At 41.8% G+C, this 19,915-nt stretch overlaps 1 protein-coding gene across 4 annotated transcripts in view; it reads left to right on the top strand.

Moving 5' to 3' along the window:
* The window catches only part of Edem3 (ER degradation enhancing alpha-mannosidase like protein 3), a 66,764-nt gene that overhangs the window by 5,844 nt on the left and 41,005 nt on the right, over positions 1-19,915 (top strand). For all 4 annotated transcript variants that reach the window (XM_052737172.1, XM_052737169.1, XM_052737173.1 and 1 more), the window contains exons 3-6: positions 10,949-11,049; positions 11,821-11,860; positions 15,805-15,917; positions 17,466-17,619. In XM_052737172.1, the coding sequence (XP_052593132.1) occupies positions 10,949-11,049; positions 11,821-11,860; positions 15,805-15,917; positions 17,466-17,619 (408 nt within the window). The remainder of the gene's footprint in view (positions 1-10,948; positions 11,050-11,820; positions 11,861-15,804; positions 15,918-17,465; positions 17,620-19,915) is intronic.

A 19,915-nucleotide genomic window follows, 5' to 3' on the forward strand; every position in this document is an offset into this window, starting at 1 on the left:
GCATGGAGAACAGATCGGCATGGCTCTCTCCCTCAGTCACTGTTCACCTTAGGTTTTTGAGACAGGCTCTCACTAATCCTGGAGCTCCCAACTGGGTTAGACTGGGAACTCCAGGGACTGTCTTGTCTCTGCTTCCCCAGGGCTGGGATAGGCATGAATCGCCATGTCTGACTTTCTGTGTGGGTTCTGGGGAATCAGATCTCAGAGCCTCCTGCTGTGGGGCGAGCCCTTTCCTGATGGGGCCGTCGTCTCCCCGGTCCTTAGGAACCTCTCTTTAATATTTTACCCCTTTCAGGTAAATAGTGGAAAGTTCTATCACTACACACTCAATGGGGTTTGTGGCAGAGTGAGTACTGAAGGCATCCCCCCAAGATTTTCCGCCCCTATTGCTAATGTGACCCAACTGGGTAACTTTGCTCTAAGTAACTACATATAAGATTGAAGTGAGAGGGATTTCAATGTAGGTTTTAGGGTTGGATGTCTTAGATGTCAAATTCTGTGTTGGCTTTTTTTTTTTTTTTTTTGGTTTTTCGAGACAGGGTTTCTCTGTGTAGCTTTGCGCCTTTCCTGGATCTCACTCTGTAGTCCAGGCTGGCCTCGAACTCACAGAGATCCACCTGGCTCTGCCTCCCGAGTGCTGGGATTAAAGGCGTGCGCCACCACCGCCCGGCTGTGTTGGCTTTTATTCACTTAGATCCTTACTGATCAGTTAACTCCTTTGAGTCAGGTCTTGTAAAATGGGGACAATTGCAAAGGATTATTGTAGACCATAAGATTTTTTTAAAAAACAGAGACCCTTCTTTATTTTTAATTTTTAGTAAAGTCAGCTTTTATATGTCTTGTGCTTAGCATGGTACTTGAACACCTGAGTGCTTATTTAAATATTTTTTAAAGAATTAAATTGAATTCTAGTGAAAATGAAATCAAATGTTTTTTGCATTTGATTATTTTGATACATCTTGCCTTCTAAACAAAAGAAAAAATTAGTAACCTTTTAAAATAGAAAGTTATGGAGGATTTCAGGATCTATAGACTTCCTTATATTGGTGGCCTGTGCTAAATGTAAAGGGCCTGCTACTCGATAGGCTTTTAATAATGTAAAAAGCTTGTCCTTGTTTCTCACTAGTTGTTGGCAGTGTTCTTCCTCAGCCTGTTCTACAACTAGACCAGTTTCTTGGACTTCTTGGCTCCCACAGGGCGGGGAGAATGGCATTTTCCAAAGATCAGCAGTATGGTGTAGTTATGACCATGAACTTGGGACCTGGAAGAGGATACCCTGAGGAGCTCTGCCTACTAACCTGGTTAAAGAGGAGGGCTAATATTGGTAAAATTATTAAGGCCACTCCACGTAGTTAAAAGGAGATTTATTTAATGGCGTGACTTACAAGTTAAGAGATAGGTAGGTCACGGGGTCTGGGGAGGTGTATCACAGTCCAGCGGTGTTCTCTGGAGCTCTGCTTGGCCCACCTCCACCGTCCAAGGTCCCGGAACCGAGAGCGAGCGCAGCCCATCCAGATCTCAGGTCTCCAGGCGCCTCCCTTGGCCTTGCCTTGTAGGCGTGACAGTTGCCGAAGTCTCAATGGGGATTGGAACTTCCAGATCAAAGCTGGAATGGCTACCCACTACAGGCTAACCTGATCCCAGAGCCTGTTTTCTCCTCTGTATACAATGGAGTCAGTCCTTTGCCTGCCTTACAGTGTTGTGCAGGTCCGACTGTCGTCATCTTACACAGATTGCCTAGTTAGAGCTTGTGTCTGGCAGGTAGGGCGCACTGTGTATAACTACTGCTGAGAAGTATAACTGTTATTATTAAGTGTTATTTGCCAGGGATGAAAATTTTCTGTAAGCTGAATGTAGTACCACATACCTCTAGTCCCAGGACTTAGAAGGCAGAGGCAGGAGGATCACCACAAATTCCAGGTCAGCCTGGTCTATAGATCAAGTTTTAGGCCAACCAGGGCTAAGACCCTGTCTCAAAAAAACCAAACCAAACCACAACCAGAAATGAAGAAATTTCTGTCCTAAAGTTCATGTAGATTTGAACCCCGTGTGTATCTCTAGGTTAAACAGAGAGCTTGCTGAGTGCTCACACATCGTTGTCAGGGCATGTACTCATCAAGCTTATTTTTCTGTCTGCTAATGAAATACAAGGTTCTCTGTGTACTGTTTCTTGATAGAACGTCTTGCCAGCTCCAGGTAGATTACTGCATGTCTGCCATCCCTGGAGTTACTCTGAGAGATTTTCTGATTCTGTGTTATTGGCATGGCTATAGACATTATAATGATCGTGTGACCCATCTTGGTCCCCAGAAGACTGTGGTCTATTCTCAGTGAATTAATTGCACAGATGGTTTTCTCTTCTCCCCACATCACGTGGAATTTGATGTTTGTTTTGGCAGTTCTTGCATAATCTTACTTAACCCTAGACCATAGTCACTCTATGGCTTCTGGTAACGGGTTTTGCCTATCTGTGCTCAGTTGAGTTTCCAAATTAATGCAGATGATAACATGATATGTATCAGGGCAATTCCTTGCGAACCTGGGGAGGATGATGATGGTGATGATGATTATGATATTTGTCTTCCAGTGTTTATCCTGGCTACTCTGGGCAATCAAATTGTTAGCAAAAAAGTGTACTTTTTAGACCCCTAAGTATTACAGATAAAATTGGAAAGTATAATTTCTTCAACTAGTAGAATCTTCCCAGTACTATAGTCACTTTGGCTGCATTCGTTTGTTTGTTTGTTTGTTCTGAGACGACCTCCATATGTGGCACAGAATGGCCTTGAACTCACTATGTAGCACAGGCTGACCTCAGATTTGTGATCCTCCTGCATCAACCTCTCAAGTGTTGAGATTACAGCTGTGCACCATCACACCCAGATGACTAGTTTTCTTTAAGCCACGAGAGCTATTTTAAAATGCAGTTACTTTGGATTTCCAGATTTGTGTCCATCTACTTAATATTGTCCCTCCCCCTTTAAAATTTATTTTAGTTAAAAATAAATAAAATTTTTTTTTTTACAAATATTCACAGTGCACACTTTACCATTTTAGTCATTTTTAGGAGTACAGTTCTGTGATGCTTGCCACTAGGACATCATCTTTCCCATCTGAAACTCTACACTAGGTTTTTCTTTGTAATCATTTATTCATCAAAAGAGTAATCTAGAAAGAAAAATGTTGTAGAAAGAGTACTAGATCATCTGTAAGTGTAAGTGTGAGTTTAGAACAAACTGCCAGACTTCTCATTTTGCATTTCCCACAAGCAATATATGCGCTCAGTTACTAGACATCCTCTCAAAGAGTGATATTTTTAAGTCTTTTTAATTTTAGCCATTCTAGTGGGTGTGTGGTAGTGTTTCACTGCGACTTTAATTTCATTTTTCCTGATGACTAATGCTGTTGAAAATCTTCCCATGCATTTATTTTATGTTCGTGTATCTTTATGGATGAAGCATCTGTTACAGTTTTCTTGTTCATTTTAGAATCAAGTCCTTTGTCCTGTTATTACTGAGTTGTAAAAGTTATTTTATAACCTAGATGAGAGACCTTTATCATGTCTTATGGATATTTTTTTCAGTCTGTACTTTGAATTTTAATTTTTCTTTTTTTTAATTTTAATTTTTCTAACAGTGATGTTTGAAGTAGAAATAATTTAAAATGTGACCAAGTCTGATTTAATCTTTTTTAAAAATTTTTATATGCATTGATGTTTGACTTGCATGTCTTTGTGAGGCAGGTGAATCCACTGGAACTTGAATTACAGACAGTTGTGAGCTGCCATGTGGGTGCTGGGAATTGAACCTGGGTTTTCTGGAAGAGCAGCCAGTTTTCTTAACCACTGAGCCATCTCTTCAGCCCCACTGATTTAATCTTTCATTTTAAAAAAGATTCATGCTTTTATAGTTTCCTAAAAATACTTTCCTAGTCCAAGGTCACAAAACTTCTAGATGTTTTTATAACTTTACTTTATTCTTAGACTTAAGACTCATTTTGAGTTAATTTTTGCATATGATGAGATAAAGGTGTGAGTGTTTAGTTACACCATCGTTGGGATGAATGGCTTGTCTCTGCTTTGACCTGTGTGAAGGACATGCGTTGACCAGGTGGATAGGTAGGTAGGTAGATAGATAGGTAGGTAGGTAGGTAGGTAGGTGGATAGGTAGGTAGGTAGGTAGGTAGGTGGATAGGTAGATAGGTAGGTAGGTAGGTAGGTAGGTGGATAGGTAGATAGGTAGGTAGGTAGATAGATAGGTAGGTAGGTAGATAGATAGGTAGGTAGGTAGGTAGATAGGTCTCTCACACCTGTGTGAAGGACATGTGTTGACCAGGTGGATGGATAAATAGATAGATAGATAGATAGATAGATAGATAGATAGATAGATAGATAGATAGATGGATAGATGGATAGATAGATGGATAGGTAGGTAGGTAGGTGGATAGGTAGGTTGGTAGGTGGATAGGTAGGTAGGTGGTTAGGTAGGTAGGTGGATAGGTAGGTACATAGGTAGGTAGGTAGATATGTAGGTAGATAGGTAGGTAGGTAAGTAGGCAGGTAGGTGGATAAGTAGGTAGGTAGGTAGGTGGGTGGGTGGGTAGGTAGGTAGGTAGGTGGGTGGGTGGGTGGGTAGGTAGGTAGGTAGGTAGGTAGATAGGTCTCTCGAAGCCCTGTGTTCTCTTTGTTGCTCCTTGAGACCAATGCTATGTTGGCCCAATTTTTGTTACCTTGTGGTGAGTTTTCAGCTCCAGCAGTGTGAATCTGCTAGCTTTGTTTTTCTTTTCCAGGATTGTTTTCGGCTATTTTAGATTTTTTTGTATTTCTATGTAAAATTCAAAACTGTATTGCCAGCTTCTATTCAAGCCATCACCAGCTTCTCTTTGGTGTTAGTTGAATTTCTTTTTTTCTCTTTTTCTGTTTCTGAGACAGGGTGTTGAACTTGTGTAACCAGAGACCACCTGGAACTTCTGATCCTCCTCCTTCCATCCTCCAAGTGCTGGGATTTCAGGGGCACACCTCATACCAGCTTTTGTAGCAAACTGATTTCTTAATACTAAGTCTTTAATCCATGAATATTGTTTCCCTGACCACTTACTTAGGCTCAATAATATGATTAATGACTTTAGTTGTTGTTTTTAGTAGGCGGAAATGTCTTCCCTTTGCCTAATTATATAATAAGTGTTACTAAAAAGTCTTCTGCTGGTGTTTTGACCTGACCCTGTACATGAGTTTGTCACCCCAAAGTCAGAGTAAGTTGAGATCTAATATGGAGAATCTACCAGCTTTTAGCTTAACTTATTTTTTCTCCTTTGCTTTTCGTCAGGAACATTCTCTATTTAGTTTGTGCAAGGCTCTCTTGTCACCTGAGTTTCATTTCTGTTATTGATGTTCTCGTGACTCTTGGTGTGTCCACATGACCGCTTCTCCTTTTCTGGCGGCACGTTGTGGAGAGAAGTGACTGTCCACAGGCAGCCGTCGGAAGCCTGTGGCAGCCGCTGCCACGTAGGCCTTGCTCTGGCCTTCTGCAGACTCTGTGGAGTGTGTGCTCTGTGGTTAACCTGACGAAAGGCAATGGCTTATTTTTATGTTTAATCAGGAGACAAAGAGCATGAAGTAGTTTTGCACCTTAGGTCAAAGTTGTTTTGATTATTCTTCTTTGTATTTGCTGTGGATATTTATATTATCTAGACGGGTTCAGGGTTTGAATTTTCATATTTAATTTGGAGTTCAGGTTTTGAAACAGTGGTTTAAAATAGTAAGGAACTTTTTACCAGCAAATTAACATTTTGTCTTTTTCCAAAAGAACTTTCAAAATATTAATGCAACTTTGAGCTTTTTTTTTAACTTTTATAACTTATGTGTATTAACTATAAAACAAAGCAATAAAATTATAAGCACTCTGGGGAATCAGTTGTACTGACATTGATATACAAAAATAATTAGGAATTTATACTGAAAATGTATATTATTAAAAATTTTAAAATACAGTCTGAAATTAAGAATATGGTGATTGTATATGGATTCTAATTATGTCAAAATATTTGTTGTTTAGAATCATCTCAGGAAGAGTCTTTATGGAACATTCAGTTTTTCTAAAAAGTAGGCTAAGAACTTCATTCAGTGTTGGGGCTGGAGAGATGGCTCAGGTGTTAAGAATACTGGCTGCTCTTCCAGAGGTCCCGAGTTCAATTCCCAGCAACCACATGGTGGCTCACTACCATCTGTAATGAGATCTGGTGCCGTCGTCTGGCCTGCAGGGGATACATGCAAGCAGAACACTGTATACATAATAAGTAAATAAATCTTAAAAAAAAAAAAAAGAAATTCAGGGTTGTTGACTGCAACGATGCACTCAAGTGTATATAAAATTGAGAATTTTTAAAAAGATTTATTTATTTTTATGTGTCTGAGTGTTTTTCCTGCGTATATTTAAATGCACCACGTGCATGCAGTGTCCTCTGAGGCCAGAAGAGGGTGTCAAACCCTGGAACTGGCGTTAGAGGTAGTGGTAAGCCTCCTTCTACAAACTAGGAACTGAACCTGGGTCCTTTGGAAGAGCAGCCGTTTAGGCCGGTTCTATTGCTGTAATAAAACACTATGATCAAGCCGGGCGGTGGTGGCGCATGCCTTTAATCCCAGCACTCAGGAGGCAGAGGTAGGGGGATCTCTGAGTTCGAGGCCAGCCTGGTCTACAGAGCGAGTTCCAGGACAGCCAAGGCTAAAACAGAGAAATCCTGTCTTGAAATCCAGCCAAACAAACAAACAAACGAACAAACAAACGAACAAACAAACAAACAAACAACCACTATGACCAAGAGCCATTTGTAGAGGAAAGGATTTATTTAATCCTAACAGAGTGGTCTGTCATCCAGGGAAGTCAGGGCAGGAACTGGAGGGAGGAACCAATGCAGAAGTCACAGAGGAGTGCTACTTACTGACTTCTTCTCCCCTGGCCTGCTCAGCCTGCTTCCTTATACCATCCAGGACCACCTGCCCATGGGTGGTACTGTCCCTAGTGAACTGGGCCCACTCATCAATCAGTAATCAAGAAAGTGTACTACAGTCTTGCTACAGGCAATCTTCGGGAGACATTTACTCAGTTGAGAATCCCTCTTACCAAATGACTCCAGACTGTGTCATGTTGACAGAAAACTAAGCAGGACAAACAGCAAGTGCTCTTTAACTGCTGATCGGTCTTTCCATCTCCCAAAATGGAGACTCTTGACAAGGAGCGTTGAAGGTTCCTAACACTTGTGTTGTGGTCAGTGTTAGCTCTACTCAAGGGGATTGAGCACGTCGTTTTTCTCTCCCTCTCCCCTGAGTTTTGATTGGTGCCTCAGTCCTTCATTCTTGAGTTTGATTTTGAGTCTCATCTTGGTGGCTGATTTCCTCAGGAAGTTTCCTGGGTTTGAAAACCTCAGAGGTGTCCTATTTCTCTGCTGCGTTGTCTCCTTGGAGAACATCTGAGCAGCCTGGAATGCTTAAGACAGCCATGTTTTCTCTCCTTCAGAAACTTGAAGGCACGGTTCTGCAGTCTTCTTGCACTTGCTGGGTGTTCCTGTGCAGAGTTCCAGGAGTAGTCTGATGTGTGTGCTGTGTGACTTGTTTTTTACTCAGTTGCCCATAGTTCTTTTTGTTGTTGTTGTTGTTGTTGTTGTTTTCTCAAGACAGGGTTTCTCTGTGTAATAGCCTGGCTGTCCAGGAACTAGATCTGTAGACCAGGCTGGCCTCAAACTCAAAGAAATCCACCTGCCTCTGCCTCCCAAATGCTGGGATTAAAGGTGTTCGTCACCACTGCCCAGCGCCCATATAGTTCTTAATTCTTTTTTTTTTTTTTTTTTTTTTGGTTTTTCGAGACAGGGTTTCTCTGTGTAGCTTTGAGCCTTTCCTGGAACTCACTTGGTAGCCCAGGCTGGCCTCGAACTCACAGAGATCCGCCTGGCTCTGCCTCCCGAGTGCTGGGATTAAAGGCCACCGCCCGGCTAGTTCTTAATTCTTAAAGTTCATCAGAAATATTCCCAGCTGCATGTGTGAGTCTCTGTACACCTCTCATACAACTCAGTTACTTAGACTCCAAACTCACATCATGTAGCAGAAGAAAAAGCTAGAGATCAGAAACACCGAGCACACAGTCTTTATCAAAATTATCTGGCTATGGATAAAAATGAAAAATAGTAGATCTAATATTTAGTATGTGTAATGTTTAAAGTATTGAAAATGGAAACTGAGGCCTTTGTGGTTTGTATGAAGAGCGGCCAGGAGATATGGACAGTGCTGGGTTTCTGAAAACACAGGACAAGCACCTTCCTGGGCGTGCGGAGGCCTCGCATTCCTTTCTAATTCTGGATGAACGGCAGGCATTTGATACTTCGTTCTTTTAGTGTCGTGAAATATGTCCAGAATTTCCTTTGCAGGATTACTTTCTCTGTGACATCTTTGGCCCTTATGTCACAACCAGTTTCTTAAGTTACGTCAATAATTTGGCCAGTATTTCATATAATTGGGAAAGAATGAGTTCTCTAAAAAGTGGACTTTTAGGAAATTGGCCTTTGGGGAACAAAAAGCATTAAACATTAGAAACAAAATAAATTCCAAATAGAAAAAAACAATTATAGGGTGCGTGCGAGTGCGTGCGTGCGTGCGTGCGCGCGTGCGCGAGATGTTTCTAGGGCCCAGAGCAGCCTGGTGCAGCATTCCTGAAAACCAGAAACCATGAAGGAAGAAATGAATAGATTTACCTACATACTTAAAACTTATAATGAAAACACTACAAACAGAAATTAAAAACTAAACAGAGAAAGGATAAAAGATATTTACTTATATATTACAGACCATACTTAATGAGTCTCTTTTGGCAATAGAAGTAGCCATTAGAACAATAAGCAATATAAACAGGCCTTTTTCCAGAGTGGCTAATGTAAGAAGGCCTGTGTCCTTATTAGTGCTGGAGCTTGAGACTTTTTTTTTTAACCCAGGAGATTGGCAAAATACAAAGCATCAATCATCTCAAATGCTAAGAGTAAAGTAAATTGTAAATTGATACCCTGTTTGGTAGTAACTGTCAAAAAATTCAGTATCTCCTTGACTCATATCTATTGTTAAGTCATCCATAGAGATAACACATGTATGAAAGGTGAATATTTCTGCAGATGTTTTTAGATCACTCGTCATGTTCATCCATACCAGAATAAATAAGTGTATCCATACTATGCAACCTTTTGAGGAGTCAGTCCTGGTTATATGGGTATGGGCTCCTAAGTCAGGTGACCAGGCTTTCAATTCTGAATTCATCATGTTAGCTGCTCAATATAGGTTTACTTGATTTCCTGGGTCCTAATTTTCCCTGTGAAATGAAGACAATTGAATCTCCTTCAGAGGATTGTTGAAATAATTAAACTTTTTGATGTATAGAATAGAGGGTAGAAAAATAAGTACTCAGTAAGTATGAGTTATAATTTCACTTTGTTATTAAAGTATTTCTAAAGCATTCCAACATGCTGGAGTGGTGAGGTTATCTTAGTTACTGTTGTATTGCCGTGATGAAACACTGTGGCCAAGACAACTTATAAAAGGAAGCATTTAATTGGGACTTGCTTACAGTTTCAGAGGGTTATTATCATGGCAGAGAGTATGGTGGCAGGCAGGCAGACAGTCATGGGGCTTGAGCAGTAGCTGAGAGTTCACATGTTTTCTGAAAGTTTTATGCAGACAGAAACCAAGACAGACCAAGCCTGATGTGAGCTTTTGAGACACAAAGCACACCCCAGTGACACACCTCCTCCAACAAGGTCACACCTCCTAATCTTTCCCAGTTTCACTAACTGGGGACCAAACATTCAAATATATGAGCCTATGGGACCATTCCCATTCAGACCACCACAGGGGTACCTTGTGTTTTGAGTAAAATATAAAACAAAATTGAGACCTGTAGCTAGAGTTTTCCTGCCTTGCCCACAGTCCGGACAAATCTCTGTCACCCACCAGTCCCACAGCCACTCAGACCCAACCAAGAAACACAGAGACTTATATTGCTTACAAACTGTATGGCTGTGGCAGGCTTCTTGCTAACTGTTCTTATATCTTAAATTAACCCATTTCTATAAATCTATACCTTGCCACATGGCTTGTGGCTTACCAGCATCTTCACATGCTGCTTGTCGTAGTGACAGCTGGCAGTGTCTCCTTCCGCCTTCCTGTTCTTTCTTTTCTCCTCTCTGTTAGTCCTGCCTATACTTCCTGCCTAGCCACTGGCCAATCAGTGTTTTTTTTTATTGACCAATCAGAGCAATTTTACATACAGACCATCCCACAGCAGAGACCAGTGAGTATAGATGGCAATACAGTTTCTGAATGTAGGTCAGTCACTGGTAGAGTGCTGGCTTGCCTCTATGCCTCAGGCCCCGGGTTGGCACACAAAACAGTATGTGCACATATATGCATGAGAAACTGGAATATCATCCCTACTATTGTTCATTACCAGGAGAAAAGACTGTGTTCCGTAAGATCCATTAAACTGATCTGAGTTTTGTTCAAGTCCCAGCTCTTGTCTGGGCATGGCAGTATGTACTTATAATACCAGTTCTCAAAAGGCTAAGGCAGAAGAATTGTGGGTAATGGGCCAGCCTAGGCTATATAGTGAGACTCTCTCAAAAGAAATGTTTTAAATGATAAATGTGCTTGTATTTTAGTATATTAATACATGAATAAATCTGAAAGGCTAAAGGCTGGTTTTAATGGTGGTAACTTCTAGAGAGTGAGATTCGAGGAGGGAAGTCAGATTATCAGTTTTTAAAAGAAATTTTAGTATGTTTTTTTTCAAGTATGAATTACACTTTAAATTGTCTACAAATTGTGTAACTAGTCCACCTATTAAGTACCAGTCCTATTCTCTAAATGGTATCTGCTTTCTCTCACTTTCTTTAGTGACTTATTAAGGTTTTTCTGCAGGAACATGCTTACCCAGCTGACGAACTCATGCCTTTAACCTGTAGAGGCCGCGTCAGAGGCCAGGAGCCGAGCCGGGGTGATGTAGACGATGCCTTGGGAAAGTGAGTATGAGCATAAGGCATAGCATGGCATTTCAGAGTAGCCAGGTCCCACTGGGAGAGGCTTTGCCAACTTTCCATTCTTTTTTTCATGTATTTGTTTATTGTGTGTGCGTGTTCACATATGTGCCGTGGTGCAGGTGGAGGTCAGAGGACAATTTGCAGGAGTCAGTTCTCTCTGTTGACCCTGTGGGTCCTGGGAATTGAAGCACTTTTACCTACTGAGTCCTCTCACAGGCACAGTGGACAAGATTTTAAAGAATGCCTTAAAAAAGAAAGACAAAGAAGTCTGCCTTCAATGTTCTATTAGGTCTTTTATTCTTCCCTGTTCTAAAAAAGTAACTTATTTCTTATATCTGAGAAAAATTAGCTTATTAAACTGGATGTGACATTAAAAAACTATTTAACTTTGATGTAGTCTTTAAATTGTACCTGAGGGCATCACCATGTTCTAAGGTGCCACGGCATATGCATGGATGTGATATATTTTGATTGATAATTACTAATTTATTCATGATGCTGAGATTGGCCCCCTAGCATTGGGCTTTAATGTTTTGTTTCTTTTAAAAGGAGCCAATGAAGTTTCTATGCATCCTCAAAGATACCTAGGATGTTTCAGATTGTTAGGTTGTCTTACATATCACGTGACACTGTAGATCCATGGAGGAGCTGCTTATTAGACACTACAGTAGGCTGTAGATCATTCTGCTTACACATTCATGGATGAGCATTTCAAGCTCTAGTGTTATATATCTTGTTACACTTGTTTCCTAGGTTTTCCCTAACACTGATCGATTCTTTGGATACTCTTGTGGTAAGTTCCATTTTTCCTGGAATTGCTTATTTTATAAGTTTAATGATATCCACGCTCAAGTAATATAAATGCAATCAGCATACTATGTACAGAGTAGAAGCCGTAAGAATTTAAGATGTTTGCCAGGTGGTGGTTGCGCACGCCTTTAATCCTAGCAGTCGGGACGCAGAGGCAGATGAATCTCTGTGAGTTCAAGGCCAGCTTGGTCTACAAAGTGAGTTTCAGGACAGGCTCCAAAAACTACACAGAGAAACCTTATCTCAAAAAACCAAAAAAAAGAGAAAGAAAGAATTTAAGATGTTCAAATCTTTGCTTCTCGATAAAGCTTGAACTTTATATTGCTGAGTTATGTCAAATTATTGTCAAATACAATCATGTAGCATAATAGAGCTACTCAAATGACTTCTCAAGATGTCGGCTCAGATGTCTGCCCTGCCTTTGAGTAAGGTGGTTGAAGCTTTTAAAGAAGGTAATTTGGAAAAATGCTTTGCTTTTCTTATTCCATGATAGTATGCTATATGAGAACCATGAAAAAGATACTGTTAGATGTCGTATTTCTGATTTAGTGGTCCCTGGTTTTTTGCATATCATAAGGGAAGAAAGAGAAAAGATACACAAAATATCCTGGCAGACATAAGCTTATGTTCTGGAGCTGTACAGTCTCTGGGAAGGTACAGCTGTCACCTAGGAGACGGAAGGATGCGGTTTATGTGTAACTAACTGAATGAGCCACAGGGCTACTTTGGGATGGGGAGAGGAGGACCAGGAGCAGTGAGTGACAGCTCTGGAGGAGCGCTGGCATTTCTCCCTCACTCTGGCTTTATTCCTTCAGATAGCAGAGTCCCTCTCAGTTCTCTCTTAGGTTCTTAATTTATTTTCATGACTATGGACTTTAGTTATCATTACTGTTTTATAAAATACTCTCAAACATAAAGAGCTAAGGTGGTTCTAGGCTGCATAATGTTCCTACATTTAGAAATCTGTCAACTTCTCTTATTGGGTAAACACAGATTATTATCAAGGTAATATTTTTTAGGTTGTATCTTTTTAAAGAGTTTGGCATTAGTTCTCAAGGTAAGAAGCCTAGACTAGTAATAACAGCATTCTTTGGGATCTTGTTAGAAACACAGAGTTTTGAGGGCTGGTGAGATGGCCCAGGAGATGCGTTGCTCACCGAGCGGGACACCCTGACGAGCAGGCCCCACCTGGTAGAAGAGGGGAGAACGACTTATGCAGATTGTCCTCTGCCCTGGACGTGGGCACTGCGGCCGAAGTGTGCCTACACACAAGCACAGGCATGCACCAGAAATGAAATACCATTTTATAAAATATTTAATTTCAGTCTTTTCAAGTGGGAATAACCAAAGTAGCTACAGATCACCATAGCATTGGAAATGAGCAAATTCATTTTGAATTTTTAATCATTATCTTAAATATTTTCTTTTGATTTTAAGCAGAAGAGTTGGAGAAACAGAGAACTTTCAAAGGTTTTCCTGCATTTAGTGTGGGGATATTATTTTGCATGTTTTTTTAATCAATGCAAGTATAAATTTGCCTTTTAAATGGTGGGTTTTTAAAAAATTTTTCATGATTTAGCAATTTGAAAATACTAACATAGCATATCACTTATAGTGATTAGTTTATAGAACCCAACCATTTTTATTTTGTTTGTAACATAATATGTTAAGTCAGTTTTTCTTGTTGTAGTTTGATTTTTAAATGCATATTGTTCAAAACACTAGTTTCGACCTATTGTTGTAGAATCAGGCCCCTTTAAGTCTGAAATCTGAACAGGCAATAGTTATCGAAACAGATTAGAAGCAATGGAGGGAAGGAGAGGCCCTTTTGTTACTTGGTAGGAGATAAAGAGACAGATAAAATGGTGAGTCTGTTAGAATTCATTCTGTAGCTGATCATGGGCAACGATAGCCACTTTTTGGAAGTTTGGCATTGGTGCTCCTGTGGTGTGTTTGGAGAAGCTTCTGGGCCTCTCAGGAGGGAAGTGTGGCTGTGAATTAGAAGAGTTCTCAAGAGGAGACCGCAGAGATTAACAAGGTGATAAGAAAAAGGATCGCCAGTGGGAGAGAGCAGTTGTGTCTCCTTCCCAAGGGATGGGAGGGCATATACTCGGCTTTTGCTGCTGTAGGACTTCTGTGCATTATGAGACTGGGAAGGGAAACTGGTCAGTTCAGAATCAGGTTCCCATTGACTTTGATTTCAGGCTGCCCTAAATTTTACTTGAATTTTAGACACACACACACACACACACACACACACACACACACACACACACACACACACACACATATACACACACCCTTAGGGAATCTCTCATACTTAGGATCAGATCAAATTTCAGAAAGTACTGCAAAGTATTATCAAACAAAAAGATTGAACAGTCAAAGGCAAACTTCTTTTACTCATCTAGTCTCTAAATAACATTTAATCATGTCCCTAGATGGAAAGAAGAAAGCCTCCTTTGTAATGACAGTGACCCCTCTTCATAGAGCTCATTCCAAGAACTCACTGAGGTTTCAGTTGAGTCACGAGTAGAGATTTGCATGATTATAACAGTAATGATATTAAACACTTGACAGTCAGCACTTAAGTCAGACACTCTGGTTAAAGTACTTTACACACATGATCACATTCGAGAAAACAGTGCTACAGAGTCGGTCCTCCTTCCTTTATAGATGAAGGAATGTGCTCAGAGTTGAAGTAACTTGACTTGAATCACAAGGGACCAAAGGGAAAGAGCCAGAACTAAACCAGGACCTGTTTTACACCCTAATATTACCATAATAGTACACTGCCTGTTTTGCCACCAAGGGGGTAAGGGTGGCATAGGGTGAAGGCTTGGGCTCAGTCGGGTGAAGACTGTGATTTCTTCTGGAGTGGGCAATTTCTTTTTTTTTTTTTTTTGGTTTTTCGAGACAGGGTTTCTCTGTGTAGCTTTGCGCCTTTCCTGGAACTCACTCTGTAGACCAGGCTGGCCTCGAACTCACAGAGATCCGCCTGGCTCTGCCTCCCGAGTGCTGGGATTAAAGGCATGCGCCACCACCGCCCGGCGGCAATTTCTTATATTACGTATTTATGTATTTGTTTATTCTGTGTATGTATGTGGTACAACTTGCAGGAGTTGGTTCTCTCTTTCTGTCCTATGGTCTCAGGGATTAAATTCAGGCACCCAGGGTTGGCAGCGGGTGCCTCTACCCACTGAGCCATCTCACAGCCCAAGAGAGCTTAGTTTCTAAGATGGTGCTTGAGGAGCAGGATGGCTGTTTACTTTGTTCTGACTGAGAAGCCAGATCCCAGTAGAGTACACCTCACTGACGTGGCTCTAGCTGCCGGTCATGGACAGTGTATGCATGTATACAGACATGTACAGTACTGGAGGAAGAAGGACTAGAAGTAGCAAAAGGAGAAGTTCTCTATGTAGCCCTGTCTGTCATCGAAGTATGAAAAAGAATCTTTTTACCTGAATCACTCAGTTCTGGAAGTTTGTATTTTGGAACGTGACCTAGGCTTTACAAGCTGTGCATTCCTAATCCAGCAATCCAAAATACTTGAATACTTAAAATACTTGAAATCTGTAACATTTTGAGTGGTGCCAACAAAATATTAGATAGATGCATTTTGGATTTCAGATTTTGGGCTTAGAGATTTTCAGCCTGTATTGAGTCTACTCTGAATTCCTTTGATGGGTCTTTTAAAGCCCTGAACGTACATCAGTGTGCAAAGATGCTCTGTTGTCTGCACTTAACTTTTCAGTTTTAGACATTATCATATTTTTTATAATATACTTAAGGGTTATATTATTTTGTGTGCATCATTTTTCTGAGTCTTAAAGTATGCTAACATTGATTTAGTGTCTCATTCTGAGTATAGTTTTTTTTTCTTGGCATGGTAGAAAAGACTTTTATCTCATTCTTTTCTTCTCCTAGGTTTTAAACAAAACTAAGGAATTTGAAGATGCCGTGAGAAAAGTCTTACGAGATGTTAATTTAGATAATGATGTGGTTGTGTCAGTCTTTGAAACAAACATCAGAGTTCTTGGGTAAGTATGCAGCACAAAGCTGCAGTGTTAACGTAGAAGAGCTTCAGGCTGATTGTTTACTGAAGGCGGTAAAGGAGTTTCTTATGCTTAAAAGATAAAATCTGGGAGCTGGAGAGATGGCTCAACAGTTAAGAGCACTGGCTACTCTTGCAGAAGACCCAAGTGCAATTCCCAGCTCCCACATGGCCTCTCACTACCACTGGAAGTCTAGTGCAAGAGGATCTAATGCCTTCTGCTGGCATTTGAGGACACTGCATGTATGTGTGGACAGACAGTCATGCAGCCGAAACACCCAAAAGTTACAGTTTTTAAAAAAGAAAAAAAAAGAGGATAAAATTTGGAGTCAGGGCATGGTGGCTGAGGCTTGTGATCCTGGAAAGATGGGGTAGGAGTAAGTAGTCTTAAGAGCAGCCTGGCCACACAGTAAGTCCCATGCAGGCCTGAGCTAGGGGGAGGCCCTGTCTCAACACCCTCCCCTGTGAAGAAGATAAAAGTTGGGGTGTTTTGAAACAGCCATGGGGATGACCTTGGATTATGCTGTAACACACACACAGCAGTCTTGGAGAGAGACCCAGACTACAGGTGATCCCTGAGTGAAAATGGAAAGGTTGAGTGACTTTACTGCTAGTTACATCAGAGGTTTCCAGGACCCTCCACAGTCAGCCAGCATTAGCTAGGAGCCTCTGTAGAGAAAGAAGCCAGATGAGACTCAGTTAACAGGCTTGCTCCTCAGACAGTCAGAAATACCCTGGAGGGCTAAAAGTGTGAGATTATAAAAATAATTCATCACAACGTTAGGTAAGTTTATGTTTAATAGCTTTTGTAATTCTCTGTTCCATTTTCTTGTCAAAGTCAGTTACTCTTCAATTAAATGCAAGAAGTCCTTGATAGCTCTTAGAGATTATTAATCCTTTAATGAGATAAAAGATGTTTTTAATTTTTAAATGTTATAATAAGAGTCAAAGATTTCATGGTGATAAAATTAAAAGTTTAAATTTATTTTAAAAACATTTAGCTCATTTGTTAGAATACATGATCTAGGATGATCCCTGGTTTAAGAAAATTTAAGATACTTAAGAATGTCAAGTACTTTACAATAGATTGTGTATTTTTGCATTTATTTATTTGTTGTATATATGGGGGAAGGACATGTAGGTCAACTTGTAGGAAGGAGTCAGTTCTCTACTTCTACTGAGTGTGTTTTGGAGTTCAAGCTCTGACCTGCAGCCTTGGCAGCCAGTGCCTTTACCCACTGGGCCTTCTTTCTAGTCCCTGATGGGTTTTTTTGTTGTTGTTGTTATTTTTAATATGTTGGCTATGTGATTATAATAGTTTGTTATAAAATGAGTAGCCAGTAAAAAAGAATTCATCACAAAATTATTCTGTTATTATTATTATTATTCATCACAGAAATTATTCTGTAGCCTTTCCTTATGTTTACAAATTGTGGGGGGTAAATGCTCATACCCTCTCGTGTATAGCTTGTAAATAAATTGTAAATAAGTGTTTAATTAAATTTCAGGTAATGTTTTGTCTCTGTGATCCTAGGGGTCTTTTAGGTGGACACTCACTGGCGATCATGCTGAAGGAAAAAGGTGAATACATGCAGTGGTACAATGATGAACTTCTCCAAATGGCAAAGCAGCTGGGCTACAAGCTCTTGCCAGCTTTCAACACTACCAGCGGCCTTCCTTATCCCCGAGTAAGTCACTGTGAACGAGGACGACTTTGTTGACACTTCCTTATTGTTTGCAGGATGAGTTCTTGTGATCAGAGGTGTTCCTCTCCCTCATGAGCCTGGAAAGAGATGTGTCAGAGCTGACAGCAAAGTTATATTAATGTGGTGGCTAACTTAGATTTGAGCGACATGGAAATTAGATTAGCATAAGCTCTCCTCAGCCTCAGTGTGTCAGACTAGATTCTGCTGCAGAAGGAGGAGACAGACTGCAGCGTGGGCCCGAGCTGTTGGTGCTGAAGTAGCTGTGAGTAGGAAGGTGTTACTCTCCCAGAGCGGCTGAGGAGGAAGTGGAGCTGCTGAGGAGAAAGCATTCAGACATTCAGGAGCGGTTGTCATGCGGTGGGCAGAGTGATAAATCTAAGAGACGCTCCAGAAGGAGGGATGTGTCTGGGTGTGACCCTTACAGCCTTAGTGGGGCAGACTGAGGGAGGAGGCTGCGGTGTGGGTCACTGGCCCTGGGGTTCCGTGTGACCCTTACAGCCTCAGTGGGGCAGACTGAGGGAGGAGGCTGTGGTGTGGGTCACTGGCCCTGGGGTTCCGTGTGACCCTTACAGCCTCAGTGGGGCAGACTGAGGGAGGAGGCTGCGGTGTGGGTCACTGGCCCTGGGGTTCCATGTGACCCTTACAGTCTGTAGTGGGGCAGACTGAGGGAGGAGGCTGCGGTGTGGGTCACTGGCCCTGGGGTTCCGTGTGACCCTTACAGTCTGTAGTGGGGCAGACTGAGGGAGGAGGCTGCGGTGTGGGTCACTGGCCCTGGGGTTCCGTGTGACCCTTACAGCCTCAGTGGGGCAGACTGAGGGAGGAGGCTGCGGTGTGGGTCACTGGCCCTGGGGTTCCGTGTGACCCTTACAGCCTCAGTGGGGCAGACTGAGGGAGGAGGCTGCGGTGTGGGTCACTGGCCCTGGGGTTCCGTGTGACCTTTACAGCCTCAGTGGGGCAGACTGAGGGAGGAGGCTGTGGTGTGGGTCACTGGCCCTGGGGTTCCGTGTGACCCTTACAGCCTCAGTGGGGCAGACTGAGGGAGGAGGCTGCGGTGTGGGTCACTGGCCCTGGGGTTCCGTGTGACCCTTACAGCCTCAGTGGGGCAGACTGAGGGAGGAGGCTGCGGTGTGGGTCACTGGCCCTGGGGTTCTTTCGTTGCTGGTTCTAAGGAGACCTGGCAGTAGTTGGTCGAAGGAGCTTTGCGATTGTTCTGTCCTCCCAGAAAAGTTTATCTCTAAAGCAGAGGGAAGGAGACTGTGGAGGACGGAGTGAGCTTTCTCCTGACCACCTCATTCTATAGTAACACTGTTTCTGTCCTGTTTGTCCAAGTCAGACACGAGGTCTGCCACCTTTCCTTTCATTTGCTGCTTTGATGTTCAAGCCAATTTCATTTCATTTGCAGACTACAGTGTCTTAGTGTGGTTATTCTTTGCTCAGGCTTATTATTATTTTAGTATTACTAAAACATATTTTATATTGAATTACTTTCAAAACTCGTGCATTCTCCCTGCCTCACTGACTGTTCCTTAACATTGAGAAATCTTCAGTGTGGCAGTAGACTATCTAGTGTCCTCTGACAGTCCTTAGTTACTTTTCTGTTGCTGTGACAAACGCCCTGGCCAGGGTAACATAAAGAAAGAGGTCCGTGCTTATGGTTTCAAAGGGTCGTGCGTGGCCCATGATGTCTGAGGGAAGACAGCAGGAACAGCCGAGAGCCCACGTCCATCCCGCACTGCAGGCGGGCAGCAGAGAGCACACTGGGATGGCAGGAGGCTTTGGACTCTTCAAAGCTCGGCCCTGTGACGTGCCTCCTCCAACAAGGCCACACCTCCTAATCCTTCCCAGATAAGGCCTGCAATTGGGGACCAAGTATTCAAATGTGAGCCTATGGGGCTGTTCTCATTCAAACAACCACACTCCTCTACCCCAGTGAAACGACTTTTCCACCCCAAACAGTAGATAGTGCTCTCACAAACCGATAGGGACATTTTTAATTGCTTTTTTTTTCAGGCCTACCATCTCTACTGCCTGGCATAACTTCTCTGAGAGTTTAAGGCAAGCTAGGCTCATTTTTTTGTAGTTAGGAAGTCATTGTTGACTGGGTAGTTGTTCAGCAGCATGACACAGGTAGGTGCTTTTCAAAGCAGAGGTCATATCCATTGATTTCCCGACCATGTTAGTATATCATGACTCAAACTCTTTCTTTACTGAAGACTAGAATTAATCCCTTTATTATTTAAATTTCCAGTTTGGCTATTTTTCCTTTTTTTCTTCTGTA

The sequence above is a fragment of the Peromyscus californicus genome, unplaced genomic scaffold, assembly GCF_007827085.1.
Source record: "Peromyscus californicus insignis strain IS unplaced genomic scaffold, ASM782708v3 Scaffold_14__1_contigs__length_90479793_seg_2, whole genome shotgun sequence".
NCBI classification, from domain to species: Eukaryota; Metazoa; Chordata; class Mammalia; order Rodentia; family Cricetidae; genus Peromyscus; species Peromyscus californicus.